Below are 20150 nucleotides of genomic sequence, written 5' to 3' on the forward strand. Positions count from 1 at the left end.
GCTTTGCCTTTTATTTGTTTTTTTCTTCCTTTGTCTAGTGAAGAAAATAGAAAAGACATTTGGATCTGTGCATTCCAGTTGATCAGTCGCAGAAAATACCTTTAAAACGTTTGTTCTGTTGCTTAGCTGAATGTTTGCAGTTACAACTGTTGACACCGTCTACTTTGTTACAAAATGAAATAGTGTGATTCTCTTCCTTTCTGATGTAAATCTTCTGATTCAAGCTTTAAAAAGTCTGTCCATCTCCTATAAAACATGGATGGCATCGCTAGGAGACTTACAGTGCTTCACTGAGTTTTTTGAGAGTTAAATATTTCATTGGAAAAATATTAAAGCTTTAAAACATATTAAAGCTTTTAAAGCTTTAAAGCTTTTGAAAAGATTTAACCTTTCCTGTTAGACAGCAGTCTTGTCACTGGTAGTTTGAAACCACTTTTCTGGTCATGTTATTGCACTGAGCTTTGCAAGTCTTCAAAATCAGTGAGTAACAACAGAAACAGACAGGAGGACCTGAAACAAGAGGACTTTGGTGTGGTAAATTGAAGTCTTCTTCCCTTGGTGCAGCAAGCTGCTGCAGCTGCAGTGAGCAGTGGTACAACTTCCTCTCCTTGGCAACCAAAGAGTCCTAAATGGCAGGTGACACAGAAAGCAGCCTTTTGCTTCCAGCAAAATCTAAAGGAGACTCTCTTCACTATTTTCACCTACGCCTCAACTGAGGGAAGCAAGAAAGAAATGAGTTAACCAAAACTCTCCAGGGAGATGTGTTTTCCCCTGTAAAACTTGTAAGGAAGGGATCTTGCAGTGCTTCAGGCCCTTGCTGATGGGCAGTGATTTGTGTTTTACATCAGTTCCTACATGGCAAGATTTAATCCTTTGATTAAGACTGTAAATTTGGCAAGCCACCCTTCCCACATAACTAAGCGTGACGGACACTTTAGTTGTGCAGAAATACCCAGCTTTCATACTTTCCTGTGGCTGCTCATAAAATTTTTGAGCCCATCCAATTAGGAAAGCATGCAGCTGCAGGTCTTCCTGTTTAATGCTATCTTCCTCCCATTGTTCATGAGCAAAAAAATCATTAGTGTTATTAACACTAAATCAGTAGTTGATGCAGTTCAGCCCGTGTGTTACCAAGCTTTGAAAAATCACCTGGTGTTTTGTCAAAACAGAAAAGCTGTGTGTCACTGAGGTTAGGAAAGTAGTTATATGTTTCAGCTTTCAGGACTTTCACGGCAGACAAGTCCTATTACAAATATTCCTGACCGAATTTATGGAGCCTGTTTTGTTCAATACTAACAGAGGTCATAGTATCAGGAATGAAATCTTCGTTGTTGACTATGAAGCAGAATAATACAAGTCAAACACATGCTGCACAAGAAGGGTGCTCAGCTCTATGGTTGCTTTTCTGATTACTGTCATTTCAAATATAGTTGTTGATATATGCAAGTAGGTTAGTGGTTTATGCTCCTTTAACTTCCACTCCTTTTCCCAATATATTTTTAATTCATTCTCCTTAATATCTTGTTACCAATAGGTTAATGATCCTGCTATGAGGGGAGGCAATCTGTTTCCAAACCAGCTGCCTGGAATGGATATGATAAAGCCGGATGGAGATGCAACACGGGTAAGAGATGGTGTACAAAGGCTACTGAACTATGAATGTACTGTGGTCTAGAGTGGATGCAGTATCTTTTTATTTACAAAGTTAAGAGTACCCAGGATGTTAGTAATTAAGTCTTATGCAGTTAATTTTTTTAATTCATCTTTAGGTGACATCCGCATTAAAAGTTCCTTCTTTGATCCCACTGGCATTACTGAAGCGAATACAGAATATGTTTACATTAACAGAATACATTACATTATTGAATTGACAGTTGCATTCAGCAGACTTATATTTATAGTTGTATTTGCTTTTTACTGAGCAATTGCACGACTATTTTGCTGCTGATGAGAAAGACTGTTGATTTATATTCACACTGCTGCATGCTTAGCCCATTTCGTGTTTCATCCTGCCTAAGTGTTTTTCCACTTCTCCTTGCATTATACTTAGGGCAAAAATTTCATGAATTATTTAATTTATTACTTTCTGTTCTTGATGAGTGGTGGTACTGAACTCATTTGCACACAAATCTCCAGCTGATGGTGTAATCAGTGTTTGCTTAGTTCAAAAGTGATTTGTGTTCCAGGCAGTAGCAGTATTTAAGGACAGACATGGTAGAGATCTTGGCATGTGGTCAGATGAATTAGGTGCTTTTTATGGGCCCCTCCTCAGTGGAAGAGTTTTCTTTAATGGAAATAACCTTCTTTTAAAGTAAGCTTGTTACAACAAACCCGGTATTTTGAGACCTGAAGTGATTTGAAACTGGAGCACAACACTTTCCCTGCGTGCTCCAAGCATCACAGCTGTGCAGACCCATCCAGACACACGAAGCTGACCTCCCTATGCAGCCTTGCATGGAAACCTGTGCTCTGGAAAATAATACATGGATGGTTCACAGGACAAAGTGCCTGTGCAAGCAGCAGGATGAGGCACCATCTAGTGGCTGCTGCTCTGGTTGTTCAGCTGCCTTTCCTCAGAAGGAAGGGATGGTAAGGCTTTACTGCATGCTGCTTTACATGCGTCCGTTTCCTGAACAACTTGGTGCACAGCACTAGGCAAATATTTAATCAAGGGGCATTAGCCTCTCTATTCTTCTTCATGTTTTATCTGTTGGGAAACTTCTGCGCTAACATGGTTCAGGGAGGCTAACGTGGAAAATGACTGGAAAGCAATAGCGAGCTTTTGGCAGCAAGGGGCAGAGATCTGAATATGAAACATCATAAGAGAGATGGTTTTTATTTAGGTCGTTGGCCTGTGACACACAATTTGCCAGAAGAGGTCTTTGAAAGTAATCAAAACAGGCAGATCGAACCCATGATGTCTACAGGAGTTGCTTTGTAACCGGCCTGAAGTCCATTCTTAACCTAATCACTTACTGCCATCTACTTGTATGCAGTGTTGAAATCAGAAATATGGATTTAATTTTTTTTAAATCCCTTTTATGCTGAATCCAAAAGCAAAACTTCAATTTTTCAACCATTAGAGGGGAACAAAAATGAGCAATAGGCGAAAGCAAAACAGTAACTGACTGCAGATGCATTAAGATAAAAGGAAATGAAGGCAGTGAAGGTGCTGAGGAAGAAGTAGCTGCCTGCATTTTATCATATCCACCTCTTTTTACACACCTGTTTAAAACCTCCTGAAAGGAATTTCTTGGCACAGCTGAGCCAGTTAGATGCTTTAAGAGAAGCCAAATGCAGAGAACAAAATGTAGGGTACCACTGAGGAAAGATAGGGAATGGAGGAAAAGTCTAAAGGATGTTTTAAAAGAGACAGGAAAGATGTAATGTAAAATATCTGGAGAGGTGCAAGAAAGGGGGGACAAAAGTCAACTGCTTCTGAAGATATTTGATAAGGGTCCATCTCATGGCACTCTGTGATTTTAGTTTTATTCTACTAATGCAGCTCTCTGATGAAAATGTTGATTAATAACATTTTGTATGCACTGTAAGTATCTGTTACAGAACTGTGACCTGTAATAGAGACTAAGTAGCTACTACTTCTATGCTATAAACTATACTCCTATGTAAGATACTTACATTAAAGCACGAGCTGTGTAATTAGAAAACTGAAGAGAGGATTAATGGGCTTCATCCCTTAACAGTTGTGGCATTAACATATAAAAGCCTAGAAATTAATCTGACAAATGAGAAACTGAGAAACTCATCAGGCAGACTGGAGAGGGTTTTCTCATTGTTTCCTAAATTTGATCTCAACAACTGGATTACTTAAAGGGATCCATTCTGATTACAGCTGAGTAACCAGGAAATGCTGGAGTATTGCTGAAATCCATGTAACCATGGACGTCAGGTCTCAGCGTTTACTGTTCTGCTCTGTGTCCTTAATGCTGTTTCACTTTGTTTTAACACATTACGGTTAAAATTTTCAGAGCTTTTAGGACATGCAAGAATGATACAGATATTTAATCAAGGAACTGTTTTAGAAAACAGAATTTTCTGTCTTTCAAGGCTCAAAGTACCCTTCATTCGAAAAGGTGAATGTAGTTGCAACTGAAAAACTGAAGAAGTTTATTTTGTGATTATTTAAACCAACTTATTTTTATTAATTTCATGTTGTAAAAGAAAATCTTGAATTTGCTCTTATTTGGAAGTAAACATCTTGGCAAACAACACGGCGTCTGGATGAGGAGCTACTTGATATGGTTCAGTAGCTTGTGGTAGTAATGGTGATGGGAGGACGGTTGGACTAAATGACCTTGTAGGTCCTTTCCAACCTTGTGATTCTATGATATGGAGAATACTGTGTAAGCTTGGCATTTTCCAGGTTGCTTCTTTGTAAACCTTGGGCATTTTTTTAGTGTTCAAGTTGTATGAATCATTACGGAAGTAATTTTTCTCACTTTCCATATCGGCCTTTAAATAATTGTCTGCCAATTTCTTTAATGTCCTCCTTGTTCTTGCTATTTCTAAACAAAAGGGAGGGGGAAAAAAGATATCTAGAAACAGATCTGTGCCTTCTTTGTATTACTCCCCCTTTCGTATATTTAATAACCCTACAAAATAGATTTTTGTTAGAATAGAAATATAATAATAATTTTAAAAGCATTAAAGAGCATTTCTGTTTGAGTCAGTGGTATAGTGGAAGAATCTACTGAGCACCTCTGTAGAGATACTGTTTGCGAAATGTCCACTCTTGGTACAAAAGCTCAGACGTTGCTTTCCCAGTCTGTGGGATGCTTTCCCACAGTGGCTTTGTTTGACAGTGGAGGTGTGCTTCTAGCCCTTCTGTGATTGCAAAGAAAAGGGAGGTAAAGTCTAAAGGACGGTGTGGATGGCTTCCAGAAGATGGGTAAATGGTGTTCCTGTGGGCTGGCAGAGAAGCTACTGCTGCTATCCCTGAGCAATGAGCCCTACCTCCTGCATGGCGGGGGACTGCCCAGTGAGGAGCCAATGGGTTCAAGTGGGAAACAGCCCCGGGGGAAAAAAAAACTGGTTTCCAGCTAGATTAGCTCTCTGACCTGCCTGACCCCAAAGCCACATGGGAGCAGGAGTCTGCGGAGAGGCACAGGTTGCACTCACTGGAAGGGACGATCTTAAAACAACCGTGAAAACCACATCCTGAGGCTTTAAAGAAGTAATAATAAGAAGAAAGTAAGGGATAATTAATGCAGTTGAAACCAGCTTGTACTCTGTTTGTGTAAGGACACTGCAGTAAGTAAGCATGAAGTAAAGAGCATCTCTGGGGTTGGTAGTTGAAGCTCTTTTTTGCTTCCTTATTCCCCCTTTTAGTTTCAAAAAAGTAGTTTAGTTTCAAAAAAGAAGGAGAAATTGAATCAAGATGGCTGTTTCTTTTGAAAGTGTGCATCTGTAACACAGGGACATTTTATGGATGCTTCAGGTACGAGACTTCTCTAAAACTGTGTTGCTGTGCATCTATGTGCAGTCCACAAGTGGCAGATGATGCCAGGTCGTTACAATATCTATGGTAACTGGAAGGAATAAAGAAGTGAGGAATGCAATTAAATCTCTGTTTCTCCATCTCTCTTTTTTGCAGAAATATTGCTGACCCTGAGGGCGGTGTGGTTGCTCCTTTCTCCAGCTGAGCGGGCGCCCGGCCCCACACCCTTCCCAGTTGGAGGAGCTGCACCCATTTGTTGTGCCGCAGCCATGCCGGCGCCCAGTGCCACTGGGCCCAGCCCTGCTCTCCGCGGGGCCTCGTGCCGGGAGCAGCCTCCTCTTCGACAGTCTGAGGCTATAGCGTACAGACATTGCTCAGTCTGTTCACTGCATTCACCTTAGTGCAACTTAGATCTCTCCTGCGAAGTAAATGTTGACAGGCAGTTTTCATAAACCATGTCAGATTGAATGTATTTAAATGTATGTATTTAAGGAAAAACGAACCATGCTCTTGTTCTGTTTCCATTTAGTTCTAGACCTTGGTTTTTGGCTTTGTTTTCCCTGGCTTACTCATTCTGGTGCAAAGGATTCCGTTCTGTCTGCATACTGGTGTTTTAGACTAAGGCCTGTGTTGTGGGGCGGCGAGTGCACGAGGAGGGTCGGGACACGGTGCCCGGTGCACACAGGCCTCTGAGGGGGCCCTTCCTGCTGCCGGCACGTCAGAGAGGATGGACCGATGAAGAAAACTGCACCGAGCAATTCTGAATGGGATTGGAGTTGTGTGAGAGATGAGAACTATCCTGTGAGAGGGCTGTTGACAAGGGGCGCTTCGGTTGGGTTTTTTAGTAACACTTTTTTTTAATGCAAAGTCACAAGTCCAAAAACACACGTCTGCTACATTCTTATTTAATCCAGTTCCTAACGATCAGCAAATCCTGATTTGTTTTAAGTGGCTCTCCTGACCTCTGTCATCTTCCTCTTCCTTCTAACAATGAAAAAACAAGTTACCCCCCTTTATTTACGTAGGTGTGTTTCCAGCAATCTGGGAGGCAAGTTAGGGTTGCTGAGCAGCGATGTTCAATGATAATGCATGTACTGATTATGTTAGTGGCAGAACTGGTGCGTAATATCAAAGAGCTAAAGATACCTGCTTTAAGGCATGATAATTCCTGGTTCCCACCCCCACAGCCGGGGGAATAACGATTCATGTAATACCGATAGCAGATATCACTACAGACTTCACCACTATCGTGTGTTTCTGGTTATTTTAAAGCAGTGTGGACTATGAGGACGTTTTGTAAGGTACATAAAATCCAGTTTATATGTAAACAAGCAATAATTTAAGTTGAAAACTTAAGTGTTTTACTTGTATAATTTTTGTGAGATATACATGTTGTGAAGTTGATTCCAAATGAGGTACTTCAGTATTAAATTAGATATCTTCTTAGCCGTGTGTGTCTCCTGGAAAAGTGTTTTGTAAAGAATCACAATGCCTTGATTAGCCCTAATTTGTAGGCTTGAGACTTCTCATTTTCTAAACCTTGTGATTCTGCTCATAATGTCATTTATCTAACCTATATTATATGCAGCCACTGTAGGAACCGATTCTTGATTTTTGTATGTTTATATTCTTTCGTAACAAATCTTAGAAAAACTAACTGTTACTACTAAGCAGGCCACTGTTAGGGTGTTGTTGTTTTTCTTGCCCACTGTGGTTGGAATAATCTTTTACTAAGCTGACATCAGTTTCTGAGGACTGGAAATATTGAGAAATTGATGTTTTTGACCTCTGTTTTCTTCCCCCTCGCCCCTTGCCCGCAGACTTTCTAACCTGAACACAAATTTTTGGATGTCATGTAAAATGCAGTGCATTTTATAATGTCTATTCAGCTATGCCTTTGGGGAGTAAAAGGTTTGTTCTGTTGTCATTTGATCAGTTTTGTTTTATTTTTTCAGGTGGGAGTGAAAGTAGACATCATTCTGTACTAAGGCTGAGGGGAAATATGGTGAAGGTGGTTTGAAATAGGTCGTTTCTTTGGAAGGCATCTGTTTCCTTGTTATGATCATCAAGGAAACGTTACGATGCTTTTGGTTTCTAAGGAGGGCAGTGCCACGATTCTGGGGACACTACACTTTCCAGCAGTCAGCATTTGGCTGTCAAACTCAGAAAGAATATTGGGTCAGCTGAACCCCCCTTCCGTGTTCTGATGGAAAACCAAAGTAGCCATCAGCCCTGAGATCCGCAGCCTCATTATTACACCCACGTCTGTGTTAAACTTGTGTTCTGTATCTGACGAAATGTTATTTGTATGAGAAATGTCTAAATTGGAATGAATCAGCTTCATGCAACGCAAAGCGTAGATGAGTTTCCAAATAATAGTGTTATATTCAGTTTCAGTTCTTAACCGTAACCTCTTCAGATAGATTATTCTTTTTCACAGTGGACAAGTGGAAATTTGTCCCGTTGTGTGGCAGACCTGCAAATCCCCATCATCGATAGTGCTTACGATGCTCCGTCATCCATTGCCATTTTGAAAGACAGGAGGTTGTACCTATCAATCACTTCGGCTCAGTTTGGGTTCATTGTGACTTTGTTGTCTTCTGACTAAAGAAAAAGAAAAGTGAGTGAAGGAATCTTCTGATCATATTGATCGCTATAGAAACAAAAAAAGCCAAATCAATTCCCTTCATTATCAGTATTGTCATCGTGTATACAGTAAATTTGTCGGAGAAAGTACTAGGATTTTGTTTAACGGAACAAGTAATCAGTGTTCTACTTACATTACTAAATGTGAAAGGCGCATAATGTGAAAAATAAGCGTATCTACACGGTCATACGACCTGGTTAAGTGTTCATGTAACGTGGTAAGTTTAAAAAGTGAAGTGAGCTGTTTTGCTACAATGAATTAATTTGTACTCAATCTTGAAAATATTGTCCCCCGCCGGTATCCCTTTGGGCCTATTAATTAAAAGCAATGTTTTTGCAGTTTATACAATACATTTTTTAATCTTTGCTGAAAAACGGAATTCATATGGGCTTAGCAGATGAAATGGGTGGCGCAGCTCCACTCGCAGAACCCAAAGATACACAATCAGTTTTGAAATGCAACTGAAGCCATTAATTGTTGGTGTGAATTTCCAAGTTTTCTAGTATTTGTATGGTAGTATGCTGCCTAAGAGCAAAAGCATTCTCTGCACAAAAGAAAATTTACTGTAGTGGCTTTGATTTGAATTAGAATTTTCTCCCTGGTGTTTCTTTGTAGACTAAAACAAAATCTTTTAAGTTTCTTACTACAGGTAAAAGCTATGTGCAAGAACCTCAAAATGCTAAAATCTAGCATAATGCCTTAGATCTGTTTTTAAGTATTGTATATTCCTACATAGCTGTCTGATGTATTATATTTGTATAGTGAATTGTGTACAATTTTGGAATAAGTGCATCATCACTTAATCTTTATGTTGTTCGATAGAGATGATGGACACGTTTCTTCAAACATTTTACTGTCATTTAATTTTTTTTTTCCCTTGATGTCATTTGTGGGTTTTATTTGTACAGTTTCATCATGAAGTTGCATCTGAGATGTGTGTATATGAAAAGATTATACAAGGGTAAAATTAAGCAATATATAAACTATGGTTCTTCAGGAGAAAGCTTACAGTGTTTCAGGTTGTGATTTATTTTCAAAGCGGAGTTAACTCTGAACATCACTTTGTTCACCTGCATTGATGTTTGTATTTCTAGTGTGAGCAGTTTATGCAAAGGTAGATATATTCAGAGAAATTTTAAATACATTTATGCAAGTTAATATTGCTTTGCCGATGCTATTTGCTTATTTGATGTTAAATAATGCTATTGTAAATAAAGAATTCTGTTGTTATTGCATCATTTAATAAATTTTAATGCCTTCGGGTTTTACATGGCTTTAGAGATTTCAACGTGTTTCTGTCGTGTCTTCATTTCTTCTTACCAGGGCGTAGGAGGCAGTACTAAAGCACTGCGGGACTGAGTAGTCTGCAGCTTTAACCAGCACAGCAGTCTTTCTCTGTTGAAGAATGTTTTATATATTCCGCCCAGTAATTACTTGGAATATTTACTTTTGATCATTCTGTTCATCACATTCATCGCATAGCTTTTTGTGGAAACAGAATGTGGTAAGCGCATTTCTATAACACGATCCTAAACAAGCATCTTTCACGATGGTTTGAGCAGAGGCACTCTGCAGCAGAGGCTGTATGTCTGACTGTGCAGAACAAACACTACTTGGCATCACAGGATGGCAAGAAAAAATGGCAGCCTTGGGTATCTGCCTTCTGTCTTGGCCTGGCAGGTTACAAAGTGTGGAAGCTGAAATGCCAAGGCCCAAGCAGGCCTCTTGATGGCCTTCGAATGATGTCCTGAAACAGTAAATGTGATGAATTAATTCTTGAGCAGGAGAAAGTAGAATACAGATAGCTCACGAACAGTTGCACAGGCTTGTGCATGTGACAGACTCATACAACTTGATTCCTGTTAGGCTTTGGCATAGCACTGATAAGTGTAAATGAGCCATATCTGCCTTGCAGGAACGCAGCTCCTACCAGTAGAGGCTGTCACTGCTGCTCTGTGCTGTGTCCTCCAGCTATAGCAACAAACTGCTGCTTCTCTGACCTGATCTAAATCACAGTTCTGTCACTGCTGCAGCAGCATCTGCTGCTGTGCCTGGCAAGAGCGCAGGCTGCTCTCTGTCAAATCCCATCGGTTCTGCCCAGAAAGGTATGGGACCGCTTGAAGTCCCTACTGGGACTGTGGCCAAGGGCTGTCTGCTAGTTTTGCACGCACTGCTGAATCCCAGCTTCTGATAAAGGGCTGCCCAGAGCCCAACTACTGGGTAAAAGAGAGAAGAGTAATGATGACTATACGCATCCTTGGGGGAAAGGTAGGTCAGGAAACATCCACATGAATGAACCTGGGTGGATGGCAGCCCTTGAGAGATGGACTTTGAGATCTGCAGCCACTTAGGGACACACTTTTGGGACATCCCTCAGCTGCTCACTGTGAAAGGCAGTGTTGATGTGAGATCTGTGTGTGCCCAACACCACATTCCTTGTCTCATTCCAGTGTGAGCCTCCTTTGGCACCTGTCAGTGCTAACAACCCCAGTCACAAACACCTCAGGTGTTCTCAGGTGCCTCCTCACTGAGAATCCCGGTGGTGTTGACATCCTCAGACTTATCTTTGCTGCATCCAAATGAATGAGAGCCGAAACCAGGCAATAAAAGGGAGCTCCCTTACCCCCAAACAGAACTGCACAGTATTATCCGTATATGCCGCACTCCCCCAGTGCTTACAGGTACTGACGTAAATGGGATTTTGGAGCAAAAGAAGGATCGCTCAAAACAGTTCCTCAAAAAGGTACCTTTGGTCCTGGCAAACAAATGCACCTGAGGAACAGAAATTAAGCTCTCAAGCAAAGCACTGTTCTAATTCCTGCTCCTGTCCTGTTGTTTTGGCCCTAAATGGCCTAAGATATCCAAGCATGTTACCTCTTGCATTAATGCATAACAGGGTTACCCTAACCAGGTAGCGCTGCCTGTCACATCATGAAATCTTCATGGGTAGGCCTGCATTAGTGGAGCACACAGAACCTTTATCACCTGTGCAGGCACATTACCGCTGGCAGGTGATGCTCTTCTGAAATACCGCTAAGTGGAGAAGCGTAAGGACTTCCCACACAGAGCTGAAAGAAGCCTGACCCAAACCAGGAGGCAGGTCTGTGTAAGGGAAAACCAGGGAGCCATGCTGAATATCAGGATATTAAGAAAAATTACTCCTCAGAAAGAGTAGTGACGCATTGGCACAGGCTGCCCAGGGAAGTGGTGGAGTCACCGTCAGTGGAGGTGTTCGAGAACCATGGAGATGTGGCACAGAGGGACATGGTGAGACAGGGAGGGCTCAGGTGGGAAGGTGTGAGGTGGGGATGCTGAGCAGGCACTGCAGTGCAGTCCCACCCCGTGTCCCAAGGCTGTCTCCTCTCCAGTCTCTAAGCAGGGCAGGCAGATGCCCACTCTGCTGCTACTTTCTAAGCCATAAAATCATTCATCCCATCAGGGATTGTGGGTCATTGGAGATTAACCATCAAATGGTCCCAACAGTGATATGTACCCTCTTCTTTCCAAAGCAGCATTTTATTTTGAAGGTGAAAGCAAACTTCTTTTTGCAATCAAGTTCTCAAAAGGCTCCCACTAACCATGGCACTGCTTTTATACTACTGATGCTGCCCACCTGAAGCCACTTCCTAAAGCAGTAAAGCAATACGGCATCACTTCGGCCCTACAGATAGAGGTCTGGAATGAAAGAGAAAAGTGAACATGATGAAAAGCCAAAAAATCCATATAGCCATACAGACTGAGAGGCTGCCTTGAGAAAGGGCTGCATTCCTGCCTCCTCCCTAAGCCTGCTGTGCTCATTGGCTGTACGTGGTGTGTCGGCTTCTTCTGCCTTGCAAACAGAAATCGGGACAAAGAAGGTGGCTGTAGGTAGGGGAATTAGTCCCACATGAGCTCAGGCTCAGGGTCTCTGAGCTCCCTGGCATCGTTCTGGCCCTCCTCAATGCACTGCCTGCAAGTACTCAGCACCCACAGCCAGACTGAAAGGTTAAGAGGAGGCTCCAACCAAAACGTTTGGGCAGGTGGGAACTGCAGAGCCAGCATGAAATCAGGGCTTGGAGGATGGCTTCACTTCCAGTCAAGCACAGTCAGTGACTGCTTGGAGCCACGTAGCGGCTCCAGGTGACTTCTGGTGCGTCCCTGCTGTGAGAGGAAGGCGGCACATCACGCAGGACTGCGTTGTCTGCACAAAGTACTGCAAATTCATTTTTTATTGCCGTACTGTAACCTCTCAGGTGTCTTCCCCTGGTCGCAGATGGGGGGACCAGCCTTAACGGCTGGTATGACGCTGCGTTCGGAGTTCTAGAGAAAAACGACGTTGCTAACGCAGCGATGTTTTAGTTGTCGCTAAGCAGTGCTGCGCGGAGCTACGGACCTGCCCGGCCTAGGAGCAGCAGGAGTCCTCTCTGCATCCTTGCACCCTGAGCGCTGCCGCTGTTGGAGCCGCCGAGGTTTTGGAAGCGGACTTTTGCCTTCTCACAGCCAAAAGCGGCTCCGCACGACCCGGGAGCACCGCCCGAGTGTGCCCGGCGGCGGGGGCAAAATAGGGGGCGGCTCCGCCAGCGCGGAGCGCTCACCACCACCACCACCGGCGGCCCCGCCCCGGCGTAGGGGTTCCCGTCGGGGCAGCTCCCCCACTCGCCCGCCCCCGGGGCCACGCTACCCCCGGGCGGGCCGCCCCCTGCCCGGTCCCATATAGCCGCGGGGGGCCGGCGAGCCGCTCGCCCCGACGGCGCCGGGAGAGGAGGGCGGCGCACCGACTCCTCGCCTTCCCCTCGGACCTCGCTCTACCTGCTGCCCCCCGGTATGGCGCTGACCCTGGCCGGCGAACTGGGCCCCGCAACGGACGCCACGGACGCGCTCGGGCTGAGCCCCGCCGGGCTCGCCGCCTACTACCCGCCGTTCCTGCCCCCGGCGCAGTACTTGGAGGCGGCCCCCGACTATTTCCAGCCCCCGGGCCGCCTGCTGCCCCCCTCCCCTCCGATGCCTCCCTTCGGCATCCCCGCATTCCTCGGCCTCCAGCCGCCCCCCTCGGCCCCGCCGCCCCCCGCCCAGGCTCCGGCTGATACCCCGCTGAGGGCGGCCCGGCCTGCGGGGGGCTGCGAGCCGGCGGAGCAGAGCCGCAGGTTCCACTTCAGCGAGGAGGAGCTGAACGCGGTGCTGTACGGGGCGCTGCGCAGTCCCCAGCTGCCCGGCGGGCTGCACGCCATCTCGGGGCTCCGCGTGCCCCCCGCCAGCCCTGGTAAGGGAAAGGGGAATCCGGGGATGGGGAAGGGGGTGCCTCCTCCACGGCCCCTCGGAGCAGCTGACGACTGTCCCTCTCCGCAGGTGCCGCTCGATCTCCCCCGGTTCCGCCGCCCGACGGGGACGCGCTGCAGCTGCCCGAAGGTATGGGCAGGGGCACCTTCCGCCCCTGCGCCCCTTTCCCTGCCTCCGGTCGCGCTCAGCCCACGCTGTCCCCGCAGGGCTGGCCGTGCTGCGCGTGGCCTACGGGGACATTTGGCACCTCGGGGTGTTCTGCACCGCCCCCATCCCCAAAGGAGTCCGCTTCGGTCCGTTCCAAGGCAAAGTGGTCAACACCACCGAGATCAAGACTTACGACGACAACTCGCTGATGTGGGAGGTAGCCGCGGCGGGGTGGGGGCCGGGGCGATGTTGGCGGCGGGGCTCCCCGCAAGCAGCGCGTTATGGCGGTGGGGTAACCGCGAGGGGACCTCTGACCGGCCACGATCCGCTCTCGGCCCCGATCTTACTATCCCCTCCCTTCAGGTCTTCGAGTACGGGCAGCTGAGCCACTTCATCGACGGCAAGGGCGCAGCCGGCAACTGGATGTCTCTGGTGAACTGCGCCCGGTTCCCCGAGGAGCAGAACCTGACGGCCCTGCAGTGCCAGGGGCAGATCTTCTACGAGACCTGCCGGGAGATCGCGCCCAAGGAGGAGCTGCTGGTGTGGTACGGGGAATGCTACGTCCAGTTCCTGGGCATCCCCATCAGCCTGAAGGGAATGCCGGAGGCGGGGCGGCCCCCGCAGCACCCCGAAGGTGAGAACATGGCAGCGCCTCGGGAGCCCCCCGGACCGCGCTCGGACCCGCACTGGGGGGAGCGAAGGGACTCTGCCACCGCTCTTAACACGCAGCAGACGGCTGTGGGGGAGCCCCGGGCCGGGCTGCTCTGGGGCGGCCATCCTGGAGCCCAAAGTGCCGCTCACCCTCTGCCGCCCCGCTTTGCGTAGCGGTGTTAATGTAAAGCATCCCCCGTTGTTCCCAGGTTGTTGGTGCGGGGGGACTTTTTGCTGCGTTCCTGGTTGGGGTTTGGTTTAATCCAACCGCAGCGGTGCCAACTGTGGTTAAAATGCAGTGCAGAAGGAAAGGGAGGCGCTGCCGTCAGCCCAACCTGGGGCTGAAGTCAGGGTTGTGAGGAGACAAAAGCCGGAGGAGGGTGGTGGGGGTGCGCTGACAGCGGGAGGGGAACGTCGGGCGATGGGGCAGCCGGTGGTAAAGAGCTGCATTCGTTTTGGGGCTGAAGGGAATGCCACATAGCTGCCTGCGATTAGAGGCAGTGGGTAATGTTAACGTTCGAAACGTTTCGTGTATCGTTCCTAAGTTCAGTGGTTAAGAACAGTTTTAAAACCCCGAAGGAAACCAAATAAACGCGTTTTGATAGCGTTTTGATAAGTAGACGGAAAAGCTGCGCTGATCGATGGGCCTTTTTGGGGAACGGGAAGAGAAGGGGAGCGGCGGGGAGGGGGCGGCCGGCCGTGCCGTAGGAACACGGGACACGGGAGACACAGAGCTTCCCCCCTCCCAACCCCGGCACAAAGGGAACCGAGGGGCAGCGTTCCGTTTGTCTCGGAGCTGCGACTCGCGTTTGGTTGATGATAACGCCGAAATCCGTTTGTAACATTCTTCCCCTCCCGGGGGGACTAACGGGCACCGCGCTTTGCCGTGCAGGCGCCGGGGAGAGCTTCAAGTGCGACCGCTGCGGGAAGGTGTTCGCCTACCGCTACTACCGCGACAAGCACCTCAAGTACACGCGCTGCGTGGACCAGGGCGACAGGAAATTCCCCTGCCACCTCTGCAGCCGCTCCTTTGAGAAGAGGGACCGGCTGCGCATCCACGTGCTGCACGTCCACGAGAAGCACAGACCCCACAAGGTGAGATGTCCCGGCCGTTACCTCGGGGTCTTTAGGGAGGTACTTTGTCCCCCCGACCGCTCTCAGTGCTGCCTGTCCCAGGCTGAGGCTGTCGGGACACAGCGAGAGCCCGAAGTGTCACCCGATGTGATGTGAGCTCACATTGGCAACGCCGGACCCGCTGCGGTGTGGGGCTGGGAAGGGCTGGGGGGTTCCCAGTTAGGCACAGCTATTGCTTTGGTCCCCAACACCCTCCTTTGTTCTTATGGGTCATCTCGAAACAACGTCAGTTTTCTTGAAATAGAGACAATTAAATCAACGATGTTGTATGTCATGTCGGAACGTTTAAAGGATTTAGTAAGAGATTAAAATAAGCTTCTATTATTTGAGGTCTAATATGATTCTACTAATTATACAGTTCGAAATCACTGAATTCTTTCCCTTTTCCTTATTCTTCCTTTCTTCCTTTCCATTTTTCCTTCTTCATTCACTCTTCCTTTTTCCCCTACTCCTCTTTGGTTTTAGTAACTCGTTTCTTAACACGTAAGAAAGAAACAGTTAAGAACAGCAGGGAGGTTAACTCGTTCTGAATGGATATTGCATTTAAATGACAAATCGACTTAAAAAGCGAGGAAGGGAAATGTATCGGTAACAAATGACCTTCCATAGGATAGTTTTATTTTGAACTCGAGGATGGTGATTTATTCCAAAGTAATAGTGGGATAAGGAAATGATGGGTGGGATCCTTTACACTGAGTGTCCCCATGGACTCCTTGACTTGAGCACCTCTACACCGGGTGTCGTTGCCTGCAGTGATGCAGCAGAGGCAGTGGCTGCACCCCCGGGGGCTGCCAACACTATCTCTCTCCTTCATTCTCAGCATCTTCTGCTGATGTTCTGGAGAAAGACACATTTTAATCGGGCAATTTTAACCATACAAACACAAAGAGCTTTCAATTCTGCATGATTTGTCTTAAAATAGTTATTCTTCTGACTGTATTTCAAGTTGTTCTAAGTCACAGATGGGTTTGCGTGTGTAGTAGAATTCCATCCCCACCTCAGCCCCGTGTAGAACAGCTCTTTTCCAGCCATGCCATTCTGTGCTTTCTCTGACTTTCATGTTCCTTTTGCAGTGCTCGGTGTGTGGGAAGAGCTTCTCGCAGTCCTCCAGCCTGAACAAACACATGCGGGTTCACTCCGGGGAGCGCCCCTACAAATGTGTCTACTGCAATAAGGTGGGCAGCTCCCGTGTCCCAGTGCCTCACAGCACCATGTGCTGCCCTTCCCCTTTTCCTATCTAGGAAACAGATGCTTTCTCTTTAAGTCGGTATCCAGATAAGCCGAGTGTGTACGTTCTGGATACAGTTGCAGTGGGAGAATAGGTCTCCTAGTTCTTGCTTTCCAATGGGGCAGAATTTGTGCTAATTCCTTGCTCAGAGATCTGCAGGGATTGCATATAGGGATGCTTCACAGTATTCTCTCTTAAAAGGTGAGGTTGTTGTGAGGGGATAAAGTCATGTGAGGGGAAAGATGGGCTAAGAGGTCACACTTAAAGTCAGAGCAGAACATGACAGAAGGAGGTGGATGCTGGCCCAGCATGAGTGAATTCCAGCAGCTCAGTTCCAAGCCAGCATTCATCAACATGAAAGGGTTTAACTTTGAACGTAAACACTGCAAAGAAAACCTGCATTATGTTTCTCCTATACAAAGCTAATTAGGATAGTATTGACTTGACTTCTCATCCTTTGGCACGTAGGAGATATTTACTGGTGTCTGCGATCAGAAATCTTTCTGAGTTTCCACAGCCATGAAGCGGAGCCCTTCTAACCCCCTTTCCCTGCTCTCCCCCCCACCCCTCCCTCTGTGCCCTTCCAGGCGTTTACAGCCTCCAGCATCCTGCGCACACACATCCGCCAACACTCGGGGGAGAAGCCCTTCAAGTGCAAGCACTGCGGCAAAGCCTTCGCCTCACACGCGGCACACGACAGCCACATGCGGCGCACGCACAGCAAGGACAAGGGCAGCACCTGTGCGGTGTGTGGCCAGCATTTCCCAGAGCTGGAGGATTACCGCTTCCACATGAACGTCCACGCTGCTGCTCATTAGCTGGGAGTCCTTTCCTGGATCAGTTTTGTGGGTGTATCGGTGCACGTGTGCGTATGTTGGTTGTGTGCATGCTGCAGGAGGCATTGACTCTCATGGCAGTCTAAAATACCTTTGTGTGTGCAGACAGCTGGTTTATTGTATGCTGACTATGCACTGGGGTGAGTTCTAACACACACACTGACCCACTCCTTCCTCCATGCTCCCTTTTTTTTTTTTTTCAGGAGCATCCCTTCCCCAAAAGCCTCCTGTGAGTATCATTGTAATGGATATTACCAGACCTAATTAACTGCAGCTATGGGCTGCCTGGTGCTGTCTGTGCCAAGGCTTGTTTGAGAGGTGTTCTTAGCAAGTATGTATACCAAAGATGGTTTAACCTATTTGTTTTATTTAGGCACATGACCTGGTGTGGGTTCTGTCTCTTTGTAGCGTGTAAGTCTTTTAATGAGTCCCTATTTGATAGAGAACGCTGCTGGAGCAGCATAAGAGTATTTAATTGTGGCTTCAGGGCCAGCTGAGCTGACCACGGAGCTCTGGGGGCAGTGACACCAACTCTTTCTTAGCCCAGGAGAGAGGGGTGGGGTGTATAGAAATGGCTGCAGGTGTGTGAAATGGCTCCAGCAGTGCTGTGAGGTGGTGGTTGTGTTGTAACCTACTCTATATCTGCAGAAGACCAAGCTTGAAGTGGTTCTGGAACACTGACAGCTCTCCCAGGTGGGCTGTGGGCACTCTTAGCATTCTGTAGCAGCTTTGCACTGGGCTTGGCACATGCCAGGGGTAGGCACAATTTCACCCCTAGGCTCCTCTGTATTGAGGCATAAAGGTTTTTAATCAACTCTGGTACCTCACTTAAGGAAAGGGAGAAAACCCTTTTCCCATCTTCACTTTAATGAGAGATGTGTACAGCAGTCTTGGGGCTTCTCAATCCACCGATCTCTCTGCATGCAAAATTCCCTCCCCAAACCGTGGGAAAACCTTTACTTTGGGGGAGAACTGGAGAGTTTTGCCCCGTGTTTCTCACTGACAATGCAAGTTCAGACTGACATGTGGACTTTGTGTCGATTTCTTTTTAGCAAAAGGAAAAGGGTTGCTCATAAAAATGCCTTTTGTTTTCTATAGAAGAAGCTGCTCATTTAGCTATGGGTGAAGAATGAGTTCGATGAAAACGGTTTGCTTTCTTTTGTGCTCTGACTTGAGTAACCTCATGCATCCTGTCTTGCAGTACCTACAAACCATCCCAGATGAAGCTTTCTCAGTAGATATTATCGAATTGCTAAAATACTTAAAGCATAAAATCCCTTGTGATACTTGTTGCAAAATAGTCCCCAAATCAGTAACTGTGGCATTCCCTGGCAATGTGAAATCTCTGCTCATGTAGAGATCAGCACTGATGGACCACTGTGCATGGGAGGCACAGAGCCCTCCTCCATCTGTCAGTGCTGGGTAGGGGCTGTGTTTCCACAGGAGGCTCCTGTGTCAATGCTGTGCTGCACACAGGAGACAGTAGGCAGCCCTTGCTGGTGCTTTAATGCAGGTAGTTTGGTGTTTTGGGGGACATTAAGGTTCTCTTATATCCTAGGTCAACTAGGATTACCAAGGACTTTTTGAGCATAAGTACAGAAACTGAAAGTGTATTCTGTGCCTGACAACTTTTAATACCTCTTTAAATACAATATAACACTGGAAGTTACTTGCACATTCTGTCTTGCAGATACTGTATAAGTACATGTATTGACTTGCACTAACTTTTATATGGCTTGTTGTATTTTAAGTTGCGTTGTCCTCATTTTCATGGTGAAAATTGAAAATAGAAATATATATATTATATATAGAACAATTTGTAAGTAAAGTATTGAGGCCCAGCACTGGGCAGCATCTGAAATTAGCAATCCATGGATGAATGCAGCTGAGGGAACTGAGCCTTAGTTATAGCAGCCTGCCTACATACAGGTAATTTTCTCTCATGCATCTACAGCCCTGGGTGATAGAAATGTGAATTATGCATGGGAAGGTTTTGCTGGTTTGGGCCCATAACTCCAGGTTTGTTAATATCATCAGCTGCTTATTGAAAGAAAGTTGTGACTCAGAATGGATGAGAAGTGCTGTGGCACTTAGTTATGGGGGTTGTTTCAGTGGTGCATCCTTTGCAGCACCTTAATAGCTGTGTGTGTGTTTTCTTATGTAAAGAAAACCCCCATCTACCTTGTCCACAAATATTATTAGCATTCTTCTACAGCATTGTGTGATGAGTTGCCTGTAAAAGAGTACGTGAAGAGTTTTGCTTCTCCTTGTGACTTGAGGTACCTCTTGTCTTGCTCATTAAACTCGTATATGTAAATGTTTTATGATAATTACTTTTCACAGAAAGGAAGAAAATAAATTATTTGGGGCTCTGGTATATGTGAATTGGCTACGAGTTGTTTTCTGCTCAGTGTATCTCAGTTGTATATTTGAGCTATTAATGAATGGATGAAGGGTGTTACCGGGTCATTTGTAAGTCATTGTGCCCTGATGAGCACAGTCACCATCTTTATTTCCCTGCCTGCCCTGCAGTGGCCATAGTGCTGTAGGGCTCTGTGTGGTTTGGAGAGCTCTGGGTGGTGGTGGTAAGGAGGGGGGGATGGATGTGATGGTGGTGGGGGGTAACTGTGCTCCCCAGAGAGCTCTTGCTATCCCACAAGCGACCCACAGGCTCTCCATGTGGCCACCACAGTCCCCTGGCCAGCTGGGGCTGACCACCACTGAAGGGATTACCCATATTGATGCCACAAGAGCTGTCAAGGTGGAGAGAAAGACTACTCTGCCACAGGCTCT

At 46.5% G+C, this 20150-nt stretch overlaps 2 protein-coding genes across 2 annotated transcripts in view; both read left to right on the forward strand.

Annotated features, from left to right (window-relative positions):
• The window catches only part of NCOA2 (nuclear receptor coactivator 2), a gene marked incomplete at its 5' end in the record, with an annotated part of 73997 nt that extends 68071 nt beyond the window's left edge, over positions 1–5926 (forward strand). Inside the window, 2 exon segments of the mRNA NM_001323218.1 lie at positions 1535–1624; positions 5615–5926. Of these exon segments, the coding sequence (NP_001310147.1) occupies positions 1535–1624; positions 5615–5626 (102 nt within the window). The 3' untranslated portion in view covers positions 5627–5926.
• A 6896-nt stretch (positions 5927–12822) lies between these two features.
• Positions 12823–19734, forward strand: PRDM14 (PR/SET domain 14). Its single transcript, XM_015855669.3, has 7 exons — positions 12823–13344; positions 13431–13490; positions 13568–13725; positions 13872–14142; positions 15052–15254; positions 16367–16468; positions 17109–19734. The coding sequence occupies exons 1-7, from the start codon at positions 12909–12911 to the stop codon at positions 17337–17339; spliced, it is 1461 nt and encodes a 486-aa protein (XP_015711155.2). The 5' UTR covers positions 12823–12908; the 3' UTR covers positions 17340–19734.
• The last annotated feature ends 416 nt before the right edge of the window (positions 19735–20150 follow it).

The sequence above is a fragment of the Coturnix japonica genome, chromosome 2 (assembly GCF_054131305.1).
Source record: "Coturnix japonica strain WE chromosome 2, WE-NBRP24, whole genome shotgun sequence".
Taxonomy (NCBI): Eukaryota; Metazoa; Chordata; class Aves; order Galliformes; family Phasianidae; genus Coturnix; species Coturnix japonica.